Genomic DNA, 24,778 nt, shown 5'->3' on the forward strand with positions numbered 1-24,778 from the left:
GCAAATTTTCTTGTTTACAGATTTGTCTAACCTACAATCATGGCAACTGTTTTGAAAAACGAAAGCTTTACGTTTTTACAATCTACTGCCATTCAATCTTGTCAGTTTTGATCTTCTAAATTGATGAAAACAAACCATAAATCAAATTGATTCTCAAACTGACTTTAGACTGTGACACCACAATTCTAAATAATGGCAGCATCCTGTCTGCCAGTCTAAGAATAAATGCTAATTAGGACAGTTTTGAGTTACAAAACCTCCACTATTTTCTACTGGTAGTAAAATATTATTTGATTGATGGACAATAGGATTTTGTACGACATTGCTTATAACATAACAATTTCACTCTTGAAAGCGAGGTTGGTGTCAATATAATACTACTTATAATATTGTCACTTCGACCACAACCTTCCTTCTGAGGAAGAAATTGTTGTGTTACAAATTGTGTCATGCAAAATCCTTTTGGTCATCAATCATTTACTACAACTAGTAAGTAGTTTTGACTTTTTTAATTCAATGAAAACAAATCTAAATAGCATCTTCTATCTTGGAAGCGAGATAGGTGTCGAACACGATTTAATTCTACAGGCTTCCACAATGTTCACTTTGCACTCGACCCGTGAAGGTCCCGGGGTAGAATAGGCCTTCAGCAACCCATGCTTGCCATAAAGGGTGACTATGCTTGTCGTAAGAGGCGACTAACGGGATCGAGTGGTCAGACTCGCTGACTTGGTTGACACATGTCATCGGTTCCCCATTGCGCAGATCGATGCTCATGTTGTTGATCACTGGATTGTCTGGTCCAGACTCGATTATTTACAGACCGTCGCCATATAGCTGGAATATTGCTAAGTGCGACGTAAAACTAAACTCACTCACTCACTCACTCACTCACTCACTCACTCACTTTGCACTCATAAACAACATTTAGCATGAACTGAGGGGTTCAGTAGAAATCTGTGCATGCTGGCACCATCACCCAACACCTGGGAGCAACTGGCGCATTGATTTGGCATGTCTTTATTTACATCAAGCAATATGCAAATTGAGGAGTTGCTTACACATGTTATATACAACCAAATGAAAATCTTTGCTCACATGACATCACAGCATTTCGCTACAGTCCACTGGAGAGAGTTATGTAACCTGTCTGTGTTTTAGTGAAGCAGATGATTTTTTGGAGACATTTACATCGCTTGGTATTAATTAACCACATTTGCTTAAGACTAACCAAAAACCTTTCATATGTAATGTTTAAAAGAGTAAAATAAGAAAAGTAAATTCAAGATTAGGCTCCTGGTGAACAGCCTGTTCGTCTCCCCTGGCCGCCATCGTTTATATGATATTTATTCCCTTCAGGATGTTATGGTTGCAGTTTTTGAATGCTCTGTTGTAGCTGATACGTGAGTTTTGTTTCCATTTCAAACGATTAGTTTTCCATTACAGGGGGGTTGTTTTGGTGTTAGAGGATACTGTGGCAGTTTCTGGTGATTTTTGTTCTGTTTTGGTGTATATGAGTTCAGTTTTGGTGTATATGAGTTCAGTTTTGATGATTTGTTCACCATTTGTATGGTAGGCCTGCATTATGTAGAGTAGCTCAGGTCGAGCTGAACAACCTATACAGTATCAGCACATGTACATCTCAATACCAGAGAGTGATATTGAACATAATTTCACACTGTTTCCTCACATTGTGCTGAATTTTTCAGGTGAAGAATGTAGTCACATAAAAAATCAACGACAAGCATTGGATAATGTGAGATGTAAATATGAGACGGACGGTCCCTTTAATTAGTGCGATACCCGTGCATCACACGTGACACGGTGAGCCAATCAGAGGAGATTACTGTAAGCGGGGCATCTGTGCTACATGTGTGCATCAGTCTCATCTTGTCTTCTGTCTTGTCCAGTTGTCATGAATAAGTCTTTTGTGTGCAGGCCGACGCCTTGTTATCCCGTACATTTGGTGGCAGCAGTTAAGAAAATTGAAGGTACAACAGATAAAAACCCGACATGTGAGTGAAAAACTGACTTTGTTCATTATTAGCATCACAGTTTTTGTTGAGTGTTCAATGCGGAGTGAGGCTAACATGTCTGTCCTGAGGGAGAGAATGCTGCTGGCTCCCAGAATGCTGACCAGTCATTTACTTTCAGAGGAGGTTTTAAAATGCCAGTTTATGACCCTATGCAAATGACATTTTCTGCATATATTGATAATGATTGTTATCCCTTACAATACTGTAACTATTGGTGAACTCTCAGCCTTCCTCACCTTTCTCAAATGAACTCTACTCTTATGAGGTTGCTCAGTTTCTCCACATGTGATGGAAGCAGAATAATATTGTTTTGCTCCTTGGCAAGACTTGAGTCCAACAAGTCATGTCTCCATGTTTGAACCTGTCCGTTATGGCCATACTGTTCAAAGGTTATTATCCCTAGAAATTTTCTCACAACCATTATATACTTTTGGAGAGAAAATACAAACCAGCTGATGCAAAAGGGGTTTTAGTCAGCTAATAATTTCTTAGCTTTAGTTTTTGTGCTTGTTTTATGATTTTGAGAATTTATGCCTATCACTACCTTTGTATTACATCCATGTGTTTATACATTAGATAAAAGAAACAAGAGTCATCAGAAAATGACATATTCCCCCGGCCGCAACATATTTTGCTGACAGATATTGCAAAGTTTTTGAGATGTGCTCCAGAAAGGAAACACACCTCTCACTTTTGAGACAAAGTCCGAAACGTTTCCAAGAAAAGTATGAAAATGATAAATCACAGAAACCTGTACATAGCAAAAGGCACCACTTTAGATTCCGATTGATATACCTACCAAGTTTGGTAGAAAAATATTAAACGGTTTTTGAGTTCTGCTCCAGAAACGAAGCACATCCCTCCATTTTGAGACAAGTCTGAAACGTTTCCATGGAAACAAAGAAAATAATAAATCACAAAAACCTGTACATAGCAAAAGGCACCATTTTAGGTTCTGATTGATATATCTACCAAGTTTTACAGAAAAATATTGGACACTTTTTGAGTTCTGCTCCGGAAACAAAGCCCACCCCACCATAAACTAACACCAAAATGTTCCATGCAAAAACAAAAACAAGAATCAGCAGAAGATGACATATCCCCCCGGCCCCCACATATTTGAAAGGACAAATCATCCGACAGTTACTTATTGTGTTTTTAGACCAAGTCTGAATTGTTTCCATTGAATTCATGAAAAATATAAATGCTATATATCTATAATCAGAAAAAGTCACCATTTCAAGATCTGTCACGTATATGTGCCAAGATCTTTTGAAAGATATGAAATGGTTTTCCAGCTGTGCTCTGGAAACAAAGTCAGCAACAAGTTCATGGAATCAAGAAAATAATACATCATAAAAACCTGTAAATAGCAAAAGGCACCACTTTGGGGTCTGCCACACATATCTACCAAGTTACACTGACAGGTATTAAGAAGTCTTTGAGTTCTGCTCCGGAAACGAAACACGCCTTTCACGTTTGAGAGTAAGTCAAAAACGTTTCCATGGAAACTGAGAAAATGATAAATCACTAAAACCTGGAAATAGCACAAGGCACCACTCTAGGTTCCGACTGATATATCTACCAAGTTTTGCAGAAAAATATTGAACAGTTTTTGAGTTCTGCTCCTGAAACGAAGCCCATCCCTCCATTCGGAGAGTAAGTCCGAAATGTTTCCATGGAAACCGAGAAAATGATAAATCACAAAAACCTGTAAATAGCAAAAGGCACCACTCTGGGGTCTGACACACATATCTACCAAGTTTTACAGACAGATATTTATGAAGTTTTAGAGTTCTGCTCCGGAAACCAAACACACCTCTCACTTTTGAAACTAAGTCCAAAATGTTTCCATGGACACCAAGAAAATGATACATCACAAAAAACTATATCTATCAAGTTTTGCAGAAAAATATTGAACAGATTTTGAGTTCTGCTCCGGAAACGAAACCCATCATTCCATTTGGAGAGTAAGTCAAAAACGTTTCCATGGAAACCGAGAAAATAATAAATCACAAAACCGTGTAAATACCAAAAGGCACCACTACATGTTCTGATTGATATATCTACCAAGTTTGGCAAAAAAATACTGAATGGTTTTTGAGTTCTGCTCCGGAAACGAAGCACATCCCTCCATTTTCAGACTATGTCCGAAACGTTTCCATGAAAACCAAGAAAATAATAAATCACAAGATCCTGTAAATAGCAAAAGGCACCACTTCAGCTTCTGACTGATATATCTACCAAGTTTTGCAGAAAAATATCGAACGGCTTTTGAGTTCTGCTCCGGAAATGAAACACACATCTCACTTTTGAGACTTTGTCTGAAACGTTTCCATGGAAACCAAGAAAATAATAAAGCACAAAAACCTGTACATAGCAAAAGGCATCACTTTAGGTTCTGATTGATATATCTACCAAGTTTTGCAGAAAAATATTGAACGGATTTTGAAACGAAGCCCACCCCACCATAAGACTAACACCAAAATGCTCCATGGAAAAACCAAAAAAATCTAAATGCCAAAAATCCGTAAATAGCAAAAGGCACAACCATAGGCTGAGATTACTAAATCTATCAAGTTTGGTCTGAAAATATTGAACAGTTTCTGAGTTCTGCTCCAGAAACAAAATGATTACGAACGGATGGATAGACAGACGAGGCGTCGACTATATCCCACTGCATTACATGCCGGGGGATAAAAAATATAAATGTAAAAAATCTGCATATAGCAAAAGGCACAACCATAGGCTGAGATTATTATATCTATCAAATTTGGTCTAAAAATATTCAACGGTTTCTGAGTTCTGCTCCAGAAACAAAATGATGACTGACGGACGGACAGTGTCCACTATATCTCCCTGCATTACATGCCAGGGGGATAACAAAAAATTCATGTAAATATTCTGAAATTTGTCAGTACAAATGAAATAAAAATATGAACAAAAACTCAACAGTGCAAAATGCAAAGTCTGTAAAAATCAGGCACATCTTTTGTTCTTGTCTGATGAAGTGTTTCAGAAAATAATGAAAGACTGATTAGTTCTGCTCTAGAAACACTTGTCATATTCTATATTCCCTAGTACCAGAAATTTAACAACCAGCCTTATTTCATTATTGAAAGTCTAAATACAGATCTCCAGTTACCTTTCAAAGTTTATGAATGAGTGATATGATATCTATCCATTCATGTTATATAATGGAGAGTGGTACATGTATATCTAAATGTCAGCTCAAATCCTCCTGGGTAGAGATTGCAATTCTACACTTATGCAAAATTTAAAAAAACGAAAACAAAATTTATTTTCACATATTGTAGAATGTAAACATAAAACAACATGTCACACCTTCTTTACAAGCTAGTGTTTCCTATTTCAGTCTTTTAGGTTGTTGTTGTTGTTCTGTCTTTAATCCCCCTAACTTCTACATCTAAAGGCTCAGTTAAAAGATGAATGACATCACTATCCTTTTGGAGAACACATATTCCATGATTCAAACATCCCCTTTTTCAAACCTCAATTTCTCTTGAGGGTCATTGCTTGGATACTTCTGATATCCTACAATTGGCAGTTGTGCTGACATTTGATAATTGTCAACTTCAATCATAACTCTCACATTAAAATGAAAAGAAGTGGTCATTATACATATCTATTACATTTGCTGCTCTGTGAGGGTTCTTGATCTGGATCCACTGTAGAAATGGAGATACACCACTGCAAGACCAACAGACTCATCATCAGCTCAGGGCCCTCACCCCCTCTACACGTAGCCCAGACAGCGAATGGGACTTCTCCCAGGAAACACTGCCTAGTCGAACCCACCAAGAACTTTCGGAGGATATGGAGGCTCCCAAACACTGCAGCCTTCTGCATTACCCAGATTGTCAGAAGGGCTGTGCTCCCAGTGGAGAACCTGGGCACTCTCCTCATCTGCGCCAAGAGATCAGGAGGTACCAAACCAAGGGCACCAAGAACAATGGGGAGCCTGACAACAGTGTACTTGGGATGTAAGCGAGACATTTCAAAGGCGAGGTCCGCATATTTATCATACTTTTCCTGAATCTTGCCAATCACGTTGCTGTCAAAAGGGACAGAAAATTCTATGATATAAATAATTTCATTGGCTTTATCAAAAAGGACAAGATCAGACTTGTTGGCTGGAATTCGTCTCAGGCTGTATATTGGCCTATTCCAGAGAAGTTTGAAAGCATCATTTTCCAGGACGCCCTGGACATGTTCAGGGTCGTACCATGGATGGACCTCAGGGTCAAAGCCACAGGCATGGCAGAGACGATAGTAAAAGCAGCGAGCCATGCCATCATGTCTTTTAAGATATGCTGTTTGTGCCAAGGAAGGGCATCCACTGACAAGGTGTTGGACAGTCTCTGTAACTTCATTGCAAAGACGACTTTTCATGTTAACATTTTGATTAAAAATTACATTTTGACGATTGCAAGTGGAAAGTGACCAGTGATCGAAATAACGGTCAGCCCAACTGCCCGTGGCCAGCAAATTTTGAGTTGGGCTTGCTGGAAATTTTCTCCACCAGCCCGCCTGTCTGGCTGAAATTGTTAAGGTTGACCTACTTTCAGTTCGCTCTCAGGACGACCATTCCATTCTAATTGTCATGTCATATTTTGATTTAAGAAAGATGAATGAAAGCTAAGAGTATATTAGAGTATATACGAGTATAATACATGGACAACTCTTCAGCCAGTGAATATCAATAGGACACTTAAACTGGCTGGTTTAGTAAGCTACCTTATGATTTGATATCTATAGTCACATGGTTCAATAAGAACCAATCGAAGAGAGTGTTACTTACTCGTTTGTACGTGTTACAAAATGGCAGCGTTTTTGTAAGTTATTGCGAAAAGGTAAGTTAAAAAGGTGGGCAGGCAACTTTCAAGATGGGCAGGCAACATTTATGGGCCACAAGCCCACCTGTCAGGTTGAGTTGAAAAATTATTTCAATCACTGGAAGTGACTGGTCCTGAGCAGCAAAAAGGAAGTCCTCAGTTTCACATTTGAGATCAGCCGACTTCATCCAGGCGAAGGAGTCAGTTGGACTGCTGTTCTGTTCCACACACTGCATGTAAACATGATGCAATGGCTTCTCAGACAGCTTCTCCACAAAGGACAGACTCTGGGCAGATTTGGTAAAGGACTTCACCTGGTTTACTCCCATCACTGTACTGTCCAGCAGTACATCGCCATCAACAAAATCAACTTCAAATTTCAGATTGTGTCAAGACCCTGGATGTCTTGTTTTGTCCAATCAACTACTCCAAAGGAATAGGAGAGGACTGGCACAGCAAAAGTATTGGTGGCTTTGACCTTGTTTCGAGCATTTAACTCTGAGCTCCAGATTTTCTTTAAATGAGATTTATACTCGGCCCGAAGTTTATCTTGAATCTGGGCATTCTGGAGTTTGTCTTGAACTAGCATTCCAAGATAGGTGTAGGCCTGATCTTCAACGAGATGCTCAATAACTCCTCCCCCTTGTAACTTGACCGATCCATCATTAGTTACCTTGCCATGTTTCAAATGAAGAGTATTACATTTGTCGAGTCCAAAAGTCATGCCAATATCATCAGAGAAGGACTCGACAAGGAGAACCTGTTCTTTCAAATTGGTATCTCCTTTGGCAAGGACCTCGATGTCATCCATGTAGAGGAGATGAGTGAGAGGTGTTGGGGATCTGTGCTGAGGAGGCCCGGGATGGTAACCTTCCTCCCTATTGAGCAGGAAACTCAAAGGATTTAGAGACAGACAAAAAAGCAAAGAACTAAAGCAGTCCCCCTGGAAAATTCCCCTTCTGATTGGAATAGATTCCGAAGTCTGCACCTCTCCTTGCGAGTACATCTCAAGCTGAGTCGACCAGCAACTCATTAAAGACTTGAGTAAATCAAGTAGTCGCTCAGGGAGGTCAATACACTGAAGAGACTTCAGAATCCATTCGTGAGGGACAGAGTCATATGCCTTTTTGTAGTCTATCCAGCACATGGAGAGGTTGCGGTGGTATGTTTTAGCTTATTATTATTATTATGTTTTACAGATTAAAAATTGAAATGCAGCAGAGAGGGTTCGGGTGATCCTGGCACAGTCAGGCTGGTCAAGCTCATCTTCAGCTCAGGGCCCTCGCCCCCTCTACATGCAGCCCAGACAGCGAATGGGACTTCTCCCAGGAAACACTGCCTAGTCGAACCCACCAAGAACTTTTCGGAGAATATGAAGGCTCCCCAACACTGCAGCCTTCTGCATTACCCAGATTGTCAGAAGGGCTGTGCTCCCGGTGGAGAACCCAGGCACTCTCCTCATCTGCGCCAAGAGATCAGGAGGTACCAAACCAAGGGCACCGAGAACAATGGGGAGTCTGACGACAGTGTACTTGGGATGTAAGCGAGACATTTCAAAGGCGAGGTCCGCATATTTATCATGCTTTTCCTGAATCTTGCCAATCACATTGCTGTCAAAAGGGACAGAAAATTCAATGATATAAATAATTTCATTGGCTTTATCAAAAAGGACAAGATCAGGTTTGTTGGCTGGAATTCGTCTCAGGCTGTATATTGGCCTATTCCAGAGAAGTTTGTAGCTGGCATTTTCCAGGACGCCCTGGACATGCTCAGGGTCGTACCATGGATGGACCTCGGAGTCAAAGCCACAGGCATGGCGGAGACGATAATAAAAGCAGCGAGCCATGCCATCATGTCTTTTAAGATATGCTGTTTGTGCCAAGGAAGGGCATCCACTAACAAGGTGTTGGACAGTCTCTGTAAATTCATTGCAAAGACGACATTTCATATTGATGTTTTCTTTAAGAATCACATTCTGGCGATTGCGAGTGGGAAGTGACTGGTCCTGAGCAGCAAAAAGGAAGCCCTCAGTTTCACATTTGAGACCAGCCGACTTCATCCAGGCGAAGGAGTTGGTTGGATTGCTGTTCTGTTCCACACACTGCATATACACATGATGCAATGGCTTCTCAGACAGTTTCTCCACAAAGGACCGACTCTGGGCAGACTTGGTGAAAGACTTCACCTGGTTTACTCCCATCACTGTACCGTCCAGCAGTACATCGCCATCAACAAAATCAAATTCAAATTTCAAATTGTGTCCAACAACCTTGGCACGCTTAAAGTAGCTGTGGAATTCCTTGCTTTCATCATGAATCTTGACGTGCATCACCAGAGGATCATCTGACAAATAAATATGTGCAAAAGTACACAATAAAATTCTGTCATGAAGAGCTTCCACATTAATCAAACCCCGACCTCCCGAATTGATTGGCATATATAAACGATTAAGAGAGGAGCGAGGGTGGTGTGCTCTGTTATCAGACATGATCCTTCTGGTCAGGCGGTCAAGACTCTGGATGTCTTGTTTTGTCCAATCAACTACTCCAAAGGAGTAGGAGAGGACTGGCACAGCAAAAGTATTGGTGGCTTTGACCTTGTTTCGAGCATTTAGCTCTGAGCTCCAGATTTTCTTTAAACGAGATTTATACTCGGCCCGAAGTTTATCTTGAATCTGGGCATTCTGGAGCTTGTCTCAAACTTGCATTCCAAGATAGGTGTAGGCCTGATCTTCCACAAGATGCTCAATAACTCCTCCCCCTTGTAACTTGACCGATCCATCATTAGTTACCTTGCCACGTTTCAGATGAAGAGTATTACATTTGTCGAGTCCAAATGTCATGCCAATATCATTAGAAAAGGACTCGACAAGGAGAACCTGTTCTTTCAAATTGGTCTCTCCTTTGGCAAGGAGCTCGATGTCATCCATATAGAGGAGATGAGTGAGAGGTGTTGGGGATCTGTGCTGAGGAGGTCCGGGATGGTACCCTTCCTCCCCGTTGAGCAGGAAACTCAAAGGATTTAGAGACAGACAAAAGAGCAATGGACTGAAGGAGTCCCCCTGAAATATTCCCCTTCTGATTGGAATAGATTCCGATGTCTGCACCTCTCCTTGCGAGTACATCTCAAGTTGAGTCGACCAGCAACTCATTAAAGACTTGAGTAAATCAAGTAGTCGCTCAGGGAGGTCAATACACTGAAGAGACTTCAGAATCCATTCGTGAGGGACAGAGTCGTATGCCTTTTTGTAGTCTATCCAGCACATGGAGAGGTTGCGGTGGTATGTTTTAGCTTCTTCCAAAATCATTTTCTGTACAAGAAGTTGATCCCTGCACCCCCAACATCCCTTTCTCGCCCCCCTCTGCTCTCTGTAAATTATCTCATTGGAAGAGCAGTAACATGACACGAGGTTTGACAAACACCCTGTGAATAATTTATATTGAGTATTTAGACATGTAATAGGGTGGAAGTTTTTGGGATCCGTCAAGTCTCCTTTTTTTGGGAGAAGTATTGTGCAACCTTTGCAGAACCATGGAGAAACATCACCTATATCCACAAGAGAATTGAAACAGTGAAGGAGTGGTGCTTGGACACAGGGAAACAGTTTCCAATACCGGTTTCGAATGCCATCAGGCCCTGGAGCTGTATTTGATTTGGACTTCTTTATAACAGTCTTCAGGCAATCTGGTGAGATGTAACAGACAAATGACCTAGTTACTTTCTCATGCATTGCATGGTCATAATCACTGACCCATGGTGCTTCCAGGTTACAGTCGCCAGGTACAGACCACAACTGTTTCCAGAACCTTTCACTGGCAGCCATGGGAGGCCGTTTATCATGCTCATCAACACCACTTGTCTTGAGTTGCCTGTAAAATTGCTTTTCATTATTTTTGAAAAGTTTATTTTGTTTGATAAATTTGTTTCTCTTTTCCCATTTTTTCTTTCTTTCAGTCCAAATTTTTATTTTTGCCTTAAGGGAATCGACAATTTGGAGAAGTACCTTTTCTTTTGTTGTCTTGTACTGTAATTTTATTTTTCTCCAAATTGCCTTTTGTCGTTTAGACATGGGATTCCCTGATGATCTTAATTTCAGGCACAGCTCTATCCAGGAAATATATTTCCTAGTTTCTGTTAATTTGACTTGAAACCATTTTTTTCTTGGTTTATTGATTTTAGTATTAGAGGACTTTTCTTTGGAAACTGTGTGAAGTTCCTCGAAGGTTCGAGCGGCAGCATAGACACAACAATTTACTTCATGTAATGAACAGTCCGCAGGAAGTTTTGAAGAGATAATTTCATTTAGTAGATCAATTTCATTTATTATTATTTTTTACAGATTAAAAATTGAAATGCAGCAGAGAGGGTTCGGGTGATCCTGGCACAGTCAGGCTGGTCAAGCTCATCTCATTATTATTATTATAGAGAGCACATATCCATGCATCTAGTGCTTGCTCAGGGCACTGGTATTTGTTTCCCTCAATCATTGGATGTCAGTCTCAACATCACATCATATTATCAGTCTAAACTCCCCAAGGAGCATACACTCTTGCTGCCACTAGGTGTACCAAGTTCATTGTGGCTCTCTCATCCAAGCGGGATACCCACTTCACAGCTACAGCTGTGTGGACTGGGACACATGGTCACAGTACTTTGTCCAAGTTTACAACATGTTGCTGTACCCACAACTAGGTGTTTGCACCATTTGGTCATATAACAACAGATTCTTAGGTTCTTTTAAGTGCACAGGGTTTTGTACTGTACACTTGGGGTTGTGTCAGCACAGAAAGAGTTTGCACACAAGTTGACTCCAAGATTTTACACCCGGTCACAGATGAGCTTGATCACTATAAATCAACATCACTGTTTCATTAACCTGGTGCTTTAGCCAGCACACCCACTGTGCCTCTGTACCAGACAGTACAATTATAAAAAAGTTACATAGAAACTCCTTCTGGATCGGTGACATGAATCCAGTTTAGGAAAATACACACTAAGAGCAGTGCAACTTAAAGCCTGCAAGTTATATGTAGCTGATATTTTCAAATTGTGATGCAACAAACTTAAAGTGAATGTAGCATACACTAATTAGTGAAAGATTCATTCTTTTCGCAAATTAAATTGAAAAGTACCTGGATTTTTGAATAAACCAAATGATCCTGAAATCTAAATTAACATATTGTAGCTTTATTTATATACAGTTGAGAGCCAAAGTGTGATAATATCAAGATCCTAAACATGAGTGCAATAAATTTTGTCAAATGCCAATTACAGATACACATGTTATAGTACACAGTTTCTATGACCAGTTTATACTGAGCAAGCTTCTTTTTCCATGTCAGAGTCACTTACTTTACGTGTATCAGGTATGAAGTGTTTTATATTTGTCATAAGCATGTACCTGAGAAAAAAGTGTGAGGAGTGTGATCACACTGGAAGCATAACATAACTCCCTTACCGGTGATTAACTGACTGCATCACATTACAAAGCCATGTTCCTCCAAGGAATTGAACTGTCTTCTAAAGAAGCATCCTTCCTTAAAAAATAAGACTGCTTATCACGTCATGACTGATGTTACATGAGTACAAGAAATCATAACTGATGGAACAACACATACCTGGATTTCAAGTGCATGATAGGCGAGAATCAGACCCAATAATATCACAGTTGATATGGAAATTAGGGATTTCATGGCAATGGAGTAGAACGTTCCCTGAAATAAACAAAACATGACATATAGCATATAGCATAAATATAAATTGCTGAATGAGGCATAAATCTGGACTCACTCACTCACTCACTCACTTGAGTTTACTTGAAATAATCTTACATATTTGCAACACTCAATCCAGATGGTCATTTACAGGTACAAACAAAATACAAGAATATTCAAATGGCAGATGTTTCTGTACATCAACATTCTGCATCATCATAATTAAAAAATGTACCAAAAAACTGGTGCACTGAATGTAAGAATATATACTATCATTAACAATAATTAAGCAGAGCATAAGTAACAAAATCATAACAAGCATTGCTGCCACATATTATCAAATCAAACTTAAAAAGTAATGAAGGTCAAAATTCAAGATGAAGTTAAATGTCAACAATCACTCGACAAATCAACCGCTCTTGATATCTGGCTCTGTAGTTGTTCAAACACACTAATATTTTCAACACAAACTTTGACCTTGACATGAATGTCTTAGTATATGAAATATGTGAAAGTAGTAATTAAGAAATTGCTTTTTAAAAAATATTCAAGGGGAGTCTTGAACGTCTATAAAGAAAATCCTGTAAGCCATTCTTCAGATATCTTGCTGACAATCTCAACATGCAGTTTAGTATGCTGAAATCTTTAAAGTGTCACCAAAATCAACCAAGCCTTGCACATTCTCTAGATAATGCTTGGTACTGAATATGAAGAAAATCCAGTGAATGGTTCTTGCGACATCTTGCTGAGAAGGGTAAAATGTTAAAGTCCCCTTGTGAAATGAAGGTCAAGGTAACCAAACCTAACTGGGATCTTTCTTGTACTGTGATGAGCCAAGGTACCAAATATGAAAGGAATTTAATCCACGGTTCTTAAGATACTCCAATTCGTATGTACGCAGGGACTTAGGGAGCCTAACACTATACACACTGCTTCACATTAAACCCGCAGCAGGGGATAAAAATAACTTACTCATTTATCTTCAGTTATCAATATAAATATTCATCAAAACAGCTAAATAGGAAACTCCGCTACAAAACTACTGGGTGTCTGCATGTTGTGAAACACCAATATTCATTTTAAAATGTCTCCCGTAACCTTTTGTCAATTGTCAGATCAACACTATGCAAACCTCCATGATAGTGTTTACACAACTTAAGCCAACTGTCCTTGTGTACACCTGCGATCCATATATTTAATATTTTTATACATGTAATATTGACAAGGAATCATTTACTTTACTGACACTGAAAGGGTCTACAATGTGAGCAACCTGGCATAGAGCTCATTGTCTCTGCAACCAATACCCAAATAAACTATGAACTTGTCTCAGCAATACTACTTTAACATCATTCTAACAACTTTCAAGCCCAATCAAAAGTTGAAACATGACACTCAGATGAGAGTGATTCAGTATTGATCCATCTTTGTCAGCCTGGTCATCGTCATAAAACTTAAGACAAACAGAAATACTGTAAACAGCCAAATATTTGTGACTTTGCATCAGACTTTATTACGCAAGAATAAAAACATGTGATAATAGATAAGTCAACAACATAAAACAATACAGGTGTCAGTGCTAAATCACGTGTCACTGCTAGGCTAATCTGGATTAACATGGCTCAATCACATGTCAGACACACCCTCTGTAACAAGATCACATGTTCATCTTTTTCATGGCTCCCACGTGAATGAAAGCTTTATTGATCTATATTCTGCATCTAGCTTGATAAAACATAGTCATGTAAAGTATCCATTAGGCCTATATCTCAGGTATTTATACTGTATTACATTTTGTCAGTATTTTAATTATGGAAGTATATTAATATTCTTCAGTATCCATAGAAATTACCACAAATGGAAACCTGTAAGTAGAGTGCCACATGGAGATAGCTAAAGTCTTATCAACTGGAGTAAAATGACCTTGTTATCAGTTTCTTTGCAAACATCTGAGATATTTTCCAATATATATGTCAACTAGCACCTCATGAAAATAAGAAGGTGCAAAACGTTTAAGTGAGAATCACTCGCAAAAATTTAAAGACGCGGAAATAAGGCAGTCTACAGCATGTTAATTTTCTGATTGATATTTTTTCACATGCATGAACGTGCAATCCTGACAACAGAGACATATATCTCTGAACATATCATTTACAAATACTTCAGTCTGTGAAAAACAAATTTTGTCAATTTTTGTCAAGATTGTACAGTTTTCAAACTTACAGGTCAATAAGTAAACAGCAGTTCATACTGCAGTTTCCATTTTTGGTGTTTTTATGTCAACTTGTAAAACAAATTTTCCTTCCAGTGACCTTGGATCATACAAATCACATTTCATCAAACCATAGTAAAATCAAGTATGAATGAAATATGATGTCCTTTGGTGGACTTCAATGGATTAACGAAACTAAAAGCTATTTCACACATTGAAAGTAAGTCTAATGCTGACATGACAAGAATAACTTCAAATGTGAATTTATAAAAGACCTTGCCGCATTACATGTCGGGAGGATAGTAAATGACCTCACCACGTTAAAGTATATACATGTATATGACTATCAAATTTTAGAGTGTTCTCATACTTTTTGACTGGGGTATATATTCTGTAACATTTTAAAATGACCTACTATCTGTTGACCTTTTCACTGTTTATATTCTGGTATCACTCATAATACTGCTCCATTTCTCCTTAAAAAATATCTCTTAAACTGAACAATGACTTTGAATTATATATTTATTGGATAAGGCCAGACCAATTCTATTTGTTTCACAGATCTACCTGTCATATTTTTTCAAGAATAACAAAATAATAATAATAATTAAAAAATAATAATAATAATTTTCCCCACTCAAAAAATAAAATCCTAATATTTTGCTGGACAAAAAAAGTAAACTCAAAATGTAAATGTTTTAAATGGTATTTTTTTGCCCCATATACACTTCAAAAATTGCCAAAAGAACAATACTTTTAGTACTTAAAAGGAATTATTACTTTCACTGATGACGTTTTATTGTATTTTTTGTCCCTCTTGTGTTTAGGTGTTCTGAAGACAAAAACTTGTCACAAGAAATAAAATTGGTCTCACCCAAAATGAAAAATGCTTGAACAATTGTAAAGTAGTACATTTATTATGTCTAATACCTACTAAATACTAGTCTAAAACCTGTTTAATACTTGTCTCATAAATGCTAAATACAAGTCTCAAACCAGTTTAATACTTGTCTCATGCCTGCTAAATACTAGTCTCAAACCTGTTTAATACTTGTCTCATACCTGCTCAGGGCTCCAGACAAGGGTTGTATTGGTATATGTACAGTGTTCAAAACTTGTCTCCTACTATAGTATTGCCCATCCTCGATATCTCCAGGGTATACGTTCCGATAAGTCTCCACTATACCCTGGACGCATCTACAACTCTGCCAGATAAATTTATTACCTCCCTTGACTGTCTTTTGATCCAGTCAGGTGTCTACGCTGGGAAGTTGAGCGAACCAATCACAACTCACTTTCGTTTTTTTAATTATCTAACCGATTATACTTGGCAACAGAAACCATGCAGAGGTTCTCTGGCAGAGGTAGAAGGCGTTCTTGCATATGTATGTTTCGGACCTGTCAATTTGTTTGTATGATTTCCGTAAAATCTGGAACGCACTGCGAGCAAACCTTCGCAGTTGCAACCGCTACCTTTGTTGACACTGGCAAGCTCGGTTATAACGGCGGCCTAGCTGATTGGCTACTGTGAGAAGGCGGAGCCAGCAGAGGGAGGTAATAAATTTACCGGGCAGAGCCGTAGATGCGTCCAGGGTATAGTGGAGACTTATCGGAACGTATACCCTGGAGATATCGAGGATGAGTATTGCCCAAACTGAGCCTTTTTTGTTGAATTTACCGCTTAGTTATTAGAAAACAGTGTTTTTTCAAGAATATTCAACTTTCAAGGAAATCACTCTTATTTAAGTCTAATTTTATGTGTGCTCTAATTTCATACCAAGATTTAAATTCATTTATCATAGTTTGAACTTTGTGACAGGAAAAAATTAAATGTTCTGGTGTTTCACGTTCTGACTGGCAACATGTATAAAGGTTATCCTCTATCAATCCTGTTCTGTAAAGAAATGATTATGATGGTATGTATGATATGATGGATGAGTTTGTATTGGGAATTATGTGTCTTGCTGTCCTCCACTCAATTTCGCATAATATTAAAACATTGGGACAGGAAATTTTCTGATATATGTGCATCCAACCCCGAGTTCCATTTTGAAGTAACAGCTTCAAGAGATGAGATTCCCTCATCATTACCAATCAGTTTATAGATGAATTTACAATCTAGTGATGAGATAATATCCCAGAGAATCTTACCATTACCATTTAAATTTGTTCTGCTAACCAGTTTATTTTATTGTACACTGGAGCTTCACTTCACAATTTTATCAAGTATAGCACTTCTGTGATGTTGTTTGATGTTGTAATAACAAGGACATTGCAAAGTGATCATGTACAACTGTTTTCTTTACACTACATTTCTTGAGAGGGTGAACTGATGCTTTTTCATGGATAGGGTCTCTGCATATCTTTCAGTAGATCCAATGACCCACAATTGTTGTCATTTTATGGATGGACTGTCATCACAATGGCTTATTCCAAATCTGTTTGGCAAACTGATATGATATTTGGGATTTCACTTTCTTAGTAAAGTACAAATTCTAGTACTTTCTTAGTAAAGAAAGTGAAATCCCAAATATGACATATGTTGCATTTGACCACTTTCTAAATGGCATCGTGTAATCATAGCTTTCGGCCGTGGGAGCCGTGCCAATGTACACTTATCAGAGGGGTACACAAAGTACGCAATCTAGACTACCAGTTGTCCGACTTTCATTTTTGTGGAAGTCGCGGTGGCTGAGCAGGCTAGGCGGCTGACTTTGTGTGCTGGCGATTAGGTGCCTGACTCTGAGGGTGCGGGTTCGAATCCCGGATGGGACTCAACCGAAAAAAGTACTAGAATTTGTACTTTACTAAGAAAGTGAAATCCCAAATATGACATATGTTGCATTTGACCACTTTCTAAATGGCATCGTGTAATCATAGCTTTCGGCCGTGGGAGCCGTGCCAATGTACACTTATCAGAGGGGTACACAAAGTACGCAATCTAGACTACCAGTTGTCCGACTTTCATTTTTGTGGAAGTCGCGGTGGCTGAGCAGGCTAGGCGGCTGACTTTGTGTGCTGGCGATTAGGTGCCTGACTCTGAGGGTGCGGGTTCGAATCCCGGATGGGACTCAACCGAAAAAAGTACTAGAATTTGTACTTTACTAAGAAAGTGAAATCCCAAATATGACATATGTTGCATTTGACCACTTTCTAAATGGCATCGTGTAATCAAACTGATATGAGGTGCAATAAGAAATATATCCAGCTATAAAAAATGTCTCTAGTTTCAAAATTGTGTTAACAGTATCATTAAGTGTACACTCAATAGCCTCAATGGCTGCCAGTGAATCAGTGAAAATTGTCACATCCCCGTCAGAGATTTATTCCTACCTCAGTACTTGAAGAATTGCTTTCTTTAAGTTCTATTGTCAAAATGAAATAAAATCCAGAAGCCCGAATACAGGAATCCCCAAGGCAGTACGAACCAGTCAAGAATCCAGGCATCCCTCAGTACATTTTGATTCATACTTTTCACAATGGAGTTGATAAAACTAAGCTGGTTTTAGTAGAAGCTAAGGAGCAGTTTTAGTAAGTGTCCATGGATGCAGAGGATTTGAAGTGAACAATTCTGTGTTGCGCTGCCAATTTCTGAATGTTGAAGCCAAACCAAATCTTACCATAAGTCCAATGACACATGACTCTAGAGTCACTAACTATATATCAGTAACTGAATGCATAGTCATCAGAAAGTACTGAAGTGAGATCTAGTCACATTGAAGGTGTGAGTGAGAGAGTAAGTTTAGTTTTACATTGCACTCAGCAATATTCCAGCTATATGGTGGTTGTCTGTAAATAATCGAGTCTGGACCAGACAATCCAGTGATCAACAGCAGGAGTATCGACCTGCACAACTGGGAACCGATAACATGTGTCAACCAAGTCAACGAGTCTGACCACCCAATCCCCTCTTATGACAGCAAAGTCGCCTTTTATGGCAAGCATGGGCTGCTGAGGGCCTATTCTACCCCAGACATTCACAGGTCTCACACTGAAGAAACACAATCATGTTGAAAGACTTAACCTGAAAAGGCAAGACAGAAGTTGTTACAACTGCTATGGTGCAGGTGCTGGTTAATCAAGGGGCATTATAAAGTAGACATGACTGTACACTTGGCAGCTATTAAGCCATATAAACTCTGATAAAACATGGAAGTACATGGTTCATAGTAGACAGCTCAACCTGTGATCATTGTAACTAGGACTCTGTATTGGCAAATAGCTTGTGTTCAAATATATTGCGACTCAGGTACCAGAGTAGTGAATAACAGTGATTATTCATGCAGAGCTTATTTTCTACATACTAAAATCTTAAATAAATACATGTTATGATTTTGATCACAGAAAGCTCAAATTTGATTTAGAGGGATTCTATTTTCTTTTTCATCACATTTATTGTTTGTAACATATGCTGTTTCATCTATGAAATACAATAGAAACTTTCAGTGTTAATGAAAGTATGTGTACACTTAGCCTTAAATCATACAGATAATCAGAAAAAAATATATATGTACTGCTTTGGCAACCCAAAACAATGCAGTTTGTATGGTATGAGAGGTGTATTGTAATACACTAGAACACCAATACCAAGTCCTAATTATAACTACTTACTTTGAGTGGAATAGCATGAAACCAGATTCTGAATACCAGAATATAACATTTTTTTCAGTTCTGTAAAAAAACTGAACATTACCAAATCATCTTCCCAATGAACCATAACATGCAACCTGTAAAGAATGTTTCACACTGATGATTCCACCAAGGTTGGTGACTAAGACTGGATGACATTCCAGTGGATGCCTCCAACATTTCAACAATATGTTCATGACATTCCCACTGGATATATCATCATTGATCTAGTCAAAGAATGGTATGTTAATCACATAAGAGCAAAATTCATGAAAGTTCAAACAGATACTGTCCTGCATGAAGGATATTACATGAACAACTCTAACAGCAGTAGTTACATAGGACGTCCTTCATACGAGGGCAGTTGTTCATACAAATACAGAAATCTTCATTCAAATATATGCTACTGGCCATGTAGAAAAGTTCTTCACCTACACCACGTCACAATAACTGTGTTGACCAAAGAAGGACCAAGAACTTCCTCCACCATATTGTACACCCCCATGACCTATCCGCATAAGGCACATAATAATGTGGTCATTATACAATGTTATGATTTATTTGTTAATACTTAAATTTTTATCAATCCTTGGTTCACAATATTTCTCTGTTGCTCCAAGCTGTGCTGAACTAAATCAATAGGTACACAGGCAAGGAGGACCAGATGAGCAAAAGCCTGGGGAAAACAATTTTGATTGGAAACAGGCAGCAAAGGATGCTTTTTGATAAATGTATAACCGGAAGTTTTCTACAAAACAATTTATCTGCATTCTGCAACCAACATGCTTCATGATGAATGCGTCTCCCCTGCTACTGTTGAACTATTCAGTGTGAGTATGGTTTCATGCCACTTTAAGCAATCTTTCAGCAACATCACAGCAGGGTACACAGGAAAGAGAACCCAAAATCTTGTCTACTTGGGAATCAGCCTGTAAACAAATTTATTGTGTTTTCATGTTTTCTTTTGTAACAAATGACACTGAAATTCAAGAGCAATTTCACACCAGACCAGAAACTGTTGCAGCTGCTTCCAGATTATCAAGAACTGTGTGCCTCTATATATGGCAGATGCCTTACCAACATCCATCTCGGTTGTTATAATCAGGATATCAGATACATCCTCTACTTCAGGCAGATACACCAACACCTGCCTTACCAACATCCATATTGGATGTTACAATCAGGATATCAGGTACATCCTCTACTTCAGGCAGATACACCAACACCTGCCTTACCAACATCCATATTGGATGTTACAATCAGGATATCAGGTACATCCTCTACTTCAGGCAGATACACCAACACCTGCCTTACCAACATCCATATTGGATGTTACAATCAGGATATCAGGTACATCCTCTACTTCAGGCAGATACACCAACACCTGCCTTACCAACATCCATATTGGATGTTTCAATCAGGATATCAGGTACATCCTCTACTTCAGGCAGATACACCAACACCTGCCTTACCAACATCCATATTGGATGTTACAATCAGGATATCACATACATCCAGATCAGTCACTATTGTGCAATACTAAACAGTCAATCCAATTGATGTTCTTTGACTTCAAACACTCATGTATCATTTGAATGTTGATGTTGATATAATGTTTGGAAAAGTAAAACCTGGCAAGCGGTCTTACTAATGAAAAGGAAAATCTGGGAAGAGGTCTTTCTAGCAAAAAGTCAAACCTGTCCCTCCAAAACAAGAACCTCAAATGCTGTTACTCTGGAAAAACAAGATATGACCTAACATACTGTGAGAAGCACACTTCAGGTTTATATTGTAGTTGGTAAACTTTGTCCTGAGAAAGAACATGAACCTTCTTAGTGAAAATCATGTCATTCCAGTTTAAATGGACCCCTAAACATTGTATGGAAACAACACAATACTGACATATATTTCAGTCACTTCAGGCCAGGTATTAGTAACAAATTCAGCTGATTTATCTTCAAGCTGAACGGACCCGTGAAGGTCCCGGGGTAGAATAGGCCTTCAGCAACCCATGCTTGCCATAAAAGGTGACTATGCTTGTCGTAAGAGGCGACTAACGGGATCGGGTGGTCAGACTAGCTGACTTGGTTGACACATGTCATCGGTTCCCCATTGCGCAGATCGATGCTCATGTTGTTGATCACTGGATTGTCTGGTCCAGACTCGATTATTTACAGACCGTCGCCATATAGCTGGAATATTGCTAAGTGCGACGTAAAACTAAACTCACTCACTCACTCAAGCTGAACGTTCATCTTAAGTGTAGAGCCCTGAGGTATGGTATTCAACATTGTTGATACTTCTGTGAATTCAAATACCAAATTCAATGTAGTGTTCTCCAATGATGCTAAACTGCACACATTCTACGAAATGTGGTATATTGTCCAGGGCTGAATTGCACAAAGCGATCTTAGCGCTAAGATTGCTTTGTGCAAGTGGGCCCAGATGCAGTGGTCTAGGGGAGGTAACTCTGAATCAAAGGCAAGGTACTTCACGTTCAAGTGCAATACACTGCATGTGTTTTCTTGCAATTGGCCAATGGAAATCATATAAGTGAAAGCCTGTAAGAATATCTACATCAAAGTGTGTGCTTGCAAGCATGCATGCATGCAGACATATATACTAATGCATGCATACACTATACATACTATATCATTATTAATATCAACTGTAAATGAATTTCCCTCATATTGTGAAGAAGTATCAGTAAAAAGCTAATGGCAGTGGACACAAGCACCTGAAAACCTGATTCAGTTCTTACTGGTCAGTTGTGAAGCCCATACTTCAGTTGAACCTTATTGTATTCTCCAGTGTTAAACTTGTCACAGATGTCACAATTACAATCAAAATACAGCCAGCCTTATTAAGACTATATCAGGGTGTGAAGTGAATCAACTGCAACTATTTCAAACCTTCCGGTAATAACTAGCATCAAATTGAGGCATTTTCAAAAGAGGTTTGAGCAATCCCTCCATCCCTCCATTTTGAAACTAAGTCCGAAGTCAAGGCCATATGACCCATAATACATCGTTACATGTTTTACACATTAATTGCTAACATGCGTATCAAAGATATTCTCCTCTTATGCGAAACACATTATATAGATATTTTCCCAACTTAAACAAGTGGTCACAATCAGTAGAAATCAATAATGATTATAAATTATCAGTATTTTTGCCTTGAGTGGAAATGTATGGAACATCCTTACGAAAATCTTTGTACAAAGGACAATGATATATAATATGACATTCATCTTCGGTAACTTTACAAAGAGAGCTGTTATAGTGTCTACTTCAGGACAGCCATGTCCAAATATTTCTACAGACCAAAAACTATGTGGCCAGGCTATATGATATTTAGTTATTATTATCATTCTGCAATCTTGATCTTTATCACTACCGCAGTGTACATTGTTTTGTCAGCTACCTTGTTCCTCTTTGTCACTTCCATTAATTACTGTATATGACATTTATGGCCTTTATTGGTCATCCCCCTTGGCTGTGTCTGTCATCACATCAGCTGTAGAAGGAAGTGCTATTAGCTTCTCTATCTGTCCATTGTTGAATCTTTGCTTGTCCATTGTTGTTAAAACTGTATATATAGGTATGCTCACATCTAGATGTGAGTGTGGAGACCAGCATTCCGACTGTCCTTGTAGGGACGACTGCGAGCGGGATTATGCCGCTCGCAGGAAAGGCCCTGGGGTTGAGCTGGAAGTCCGCTCACCTCTTTCATGTATACTTGTTTGTCATGTCTTGTGAAACCAACTAAAGAAGTCTGAACAACTAAACTATGCCTTCGTGTTCATCAACATTTTCATTTGTCTTCGTCAACGTGATGTTCATCTAATACCGAACTAATTCTCCAGTCATCCTATCCATGAGCCGATCCGAAGTCGACGCACCAACCATATATGAACCCGTTGACAGAGCACATAAAATCATTATCTTGATAATCGCTTAAGCCTTTTCTAATACGCTGTATGCCTAATCGATTAAAACAGCATCTAAATAGGAGAAGCGCTTTTCTATATTTAATATTTTTAACATTGTATATGTACAATTCTGGAGAAAGTGAATGGTTTATTAAGGAATAAAATTGTAATGACGCTTTATCAGATAGCTCAGAATGCCAATCTTGCCTGGCACAGTCAATCACTTTTTCTTTAAAAGCATTTAAAAACATATCAATATCCCCTACCCCTTGTTGCATCCACACATGGCCAAACCCGTAGGTAAATAATAGTTGCATTATATTAGTTGCCCAATTAGACCGTTTTCTATTACAGGATTGTTTCATCATAAGGTACGATTGGTGAGGATATCTATATGAATGCATGGAGATTAATTTCAACCAATATCTAATACAATTCTTATATGAGTTCACGTATAATGGATATCTCCCACATTCGTCATACAGAGCAACATTTGAAAATGATTTCCTAACATTTGATAAATATCTACAAAATGATATATCTACCAAGTTTTGCAGAAAAATATTGAATGGTTTTTGAGTTCTGCTCCAGAAATGAAGCCCATCCCTCCATTTTGAGACTAAGTCAGACACCGAGAAAATAATAAATCACACAAATCGGTATATACCAAAAGGCACTACTTTGGGGTCTGCCACTCATATCTGCCAATTTTTGCAGAAAAACATTGAACAGTTTTTGAGTTCTGCTCCAGAAACAAAGCCCATCCCTCCATTTTGAGACTAAGTCTGAAACGTTTCCTTGGAAAATAATTAATCACAAAAACCTGTATACACCAAAAGGCACCACTTTGGGGTCTGCCCTACATATCTACCATGTGTTGCTGAAAGATATTAAGGAGTTTTTGAGTTCTGCTCCGGAAACGAAACACACCTCTCACTTTTCAGACTAAGGTTTTGATTGATATATCTACTAAGTTTTGCAGAAACATATTGAACGGTTTTTGAGTTCTGCTCCAGAAACGAAGCCCACCCCACCATAAGACTAACACCAAAATGTTCCATGGAAAAACCAAAAAATAAGAAATCACAAAAACCTTTAAAGACCAAAGGCACCACTTCAGCTTCTGACTGATATATCTACCAAGTTTTGCAGAAAAATATTGAACGGTTTTTGAGTTCTGCTCTGGAAATGAAACACACCTCTCACTTTTGAGACAATGTCTGAAACATTTCCATGGAAAACGAGAAAATAATAAATCACAAAAACCTGCTCATAGCAAAATGCACCACTTCAGGTTCTGACTGATATATCTACCAAGTTTTGCAGAAAAATATTGAACGTTTTTGAGTTCTGCTCCGGAAGTGAAACACATCTCTCACTTTGAGTTCTGCTCCAGA

The 24,778-nt window shown here is 38.7% G+C and overlaps 1 protein-coding gene across 1 annotated transcript in view; it reads right to left on the reverse strand.

Moving 5' to 3' along the window:
* LOC137278157 (small conductance calcium-activated potassium channel protein 2-like) overlaps positions 1 to 24,778 on the reverse strand; it is a 243,980-nt gene that overhangs the window by 187,095 nt on the left and 32,107 nt on the right. Inside the window, exon 2 of the mRNA XM_067810330.1 lies at positions 12,511 to 12,606. Within this exon, the coding sequence (XP_067666431.1) occupies positions 12,511 to 12,606 (96 nt within the window). The remainder of the gene's footprint in view (positions 1 to 12,510; positions 12,607 to 24,778) is intronic.

This window comes from Haliotis asinina, chromosome 3 (genome assembly GCF_037392515.1).
Source record: "Haliotis asinina isolate JCU_RB_2024 chromosome 3, JCU_Hal_asi_v2, whole genome shotgun sequence".
Lineage (NCBI taxonomy): Eukaryota > Metazoa > Mollusca > Gastropoda > Lepetellida > Haliotidae > Haliotis > Haliotis asinina.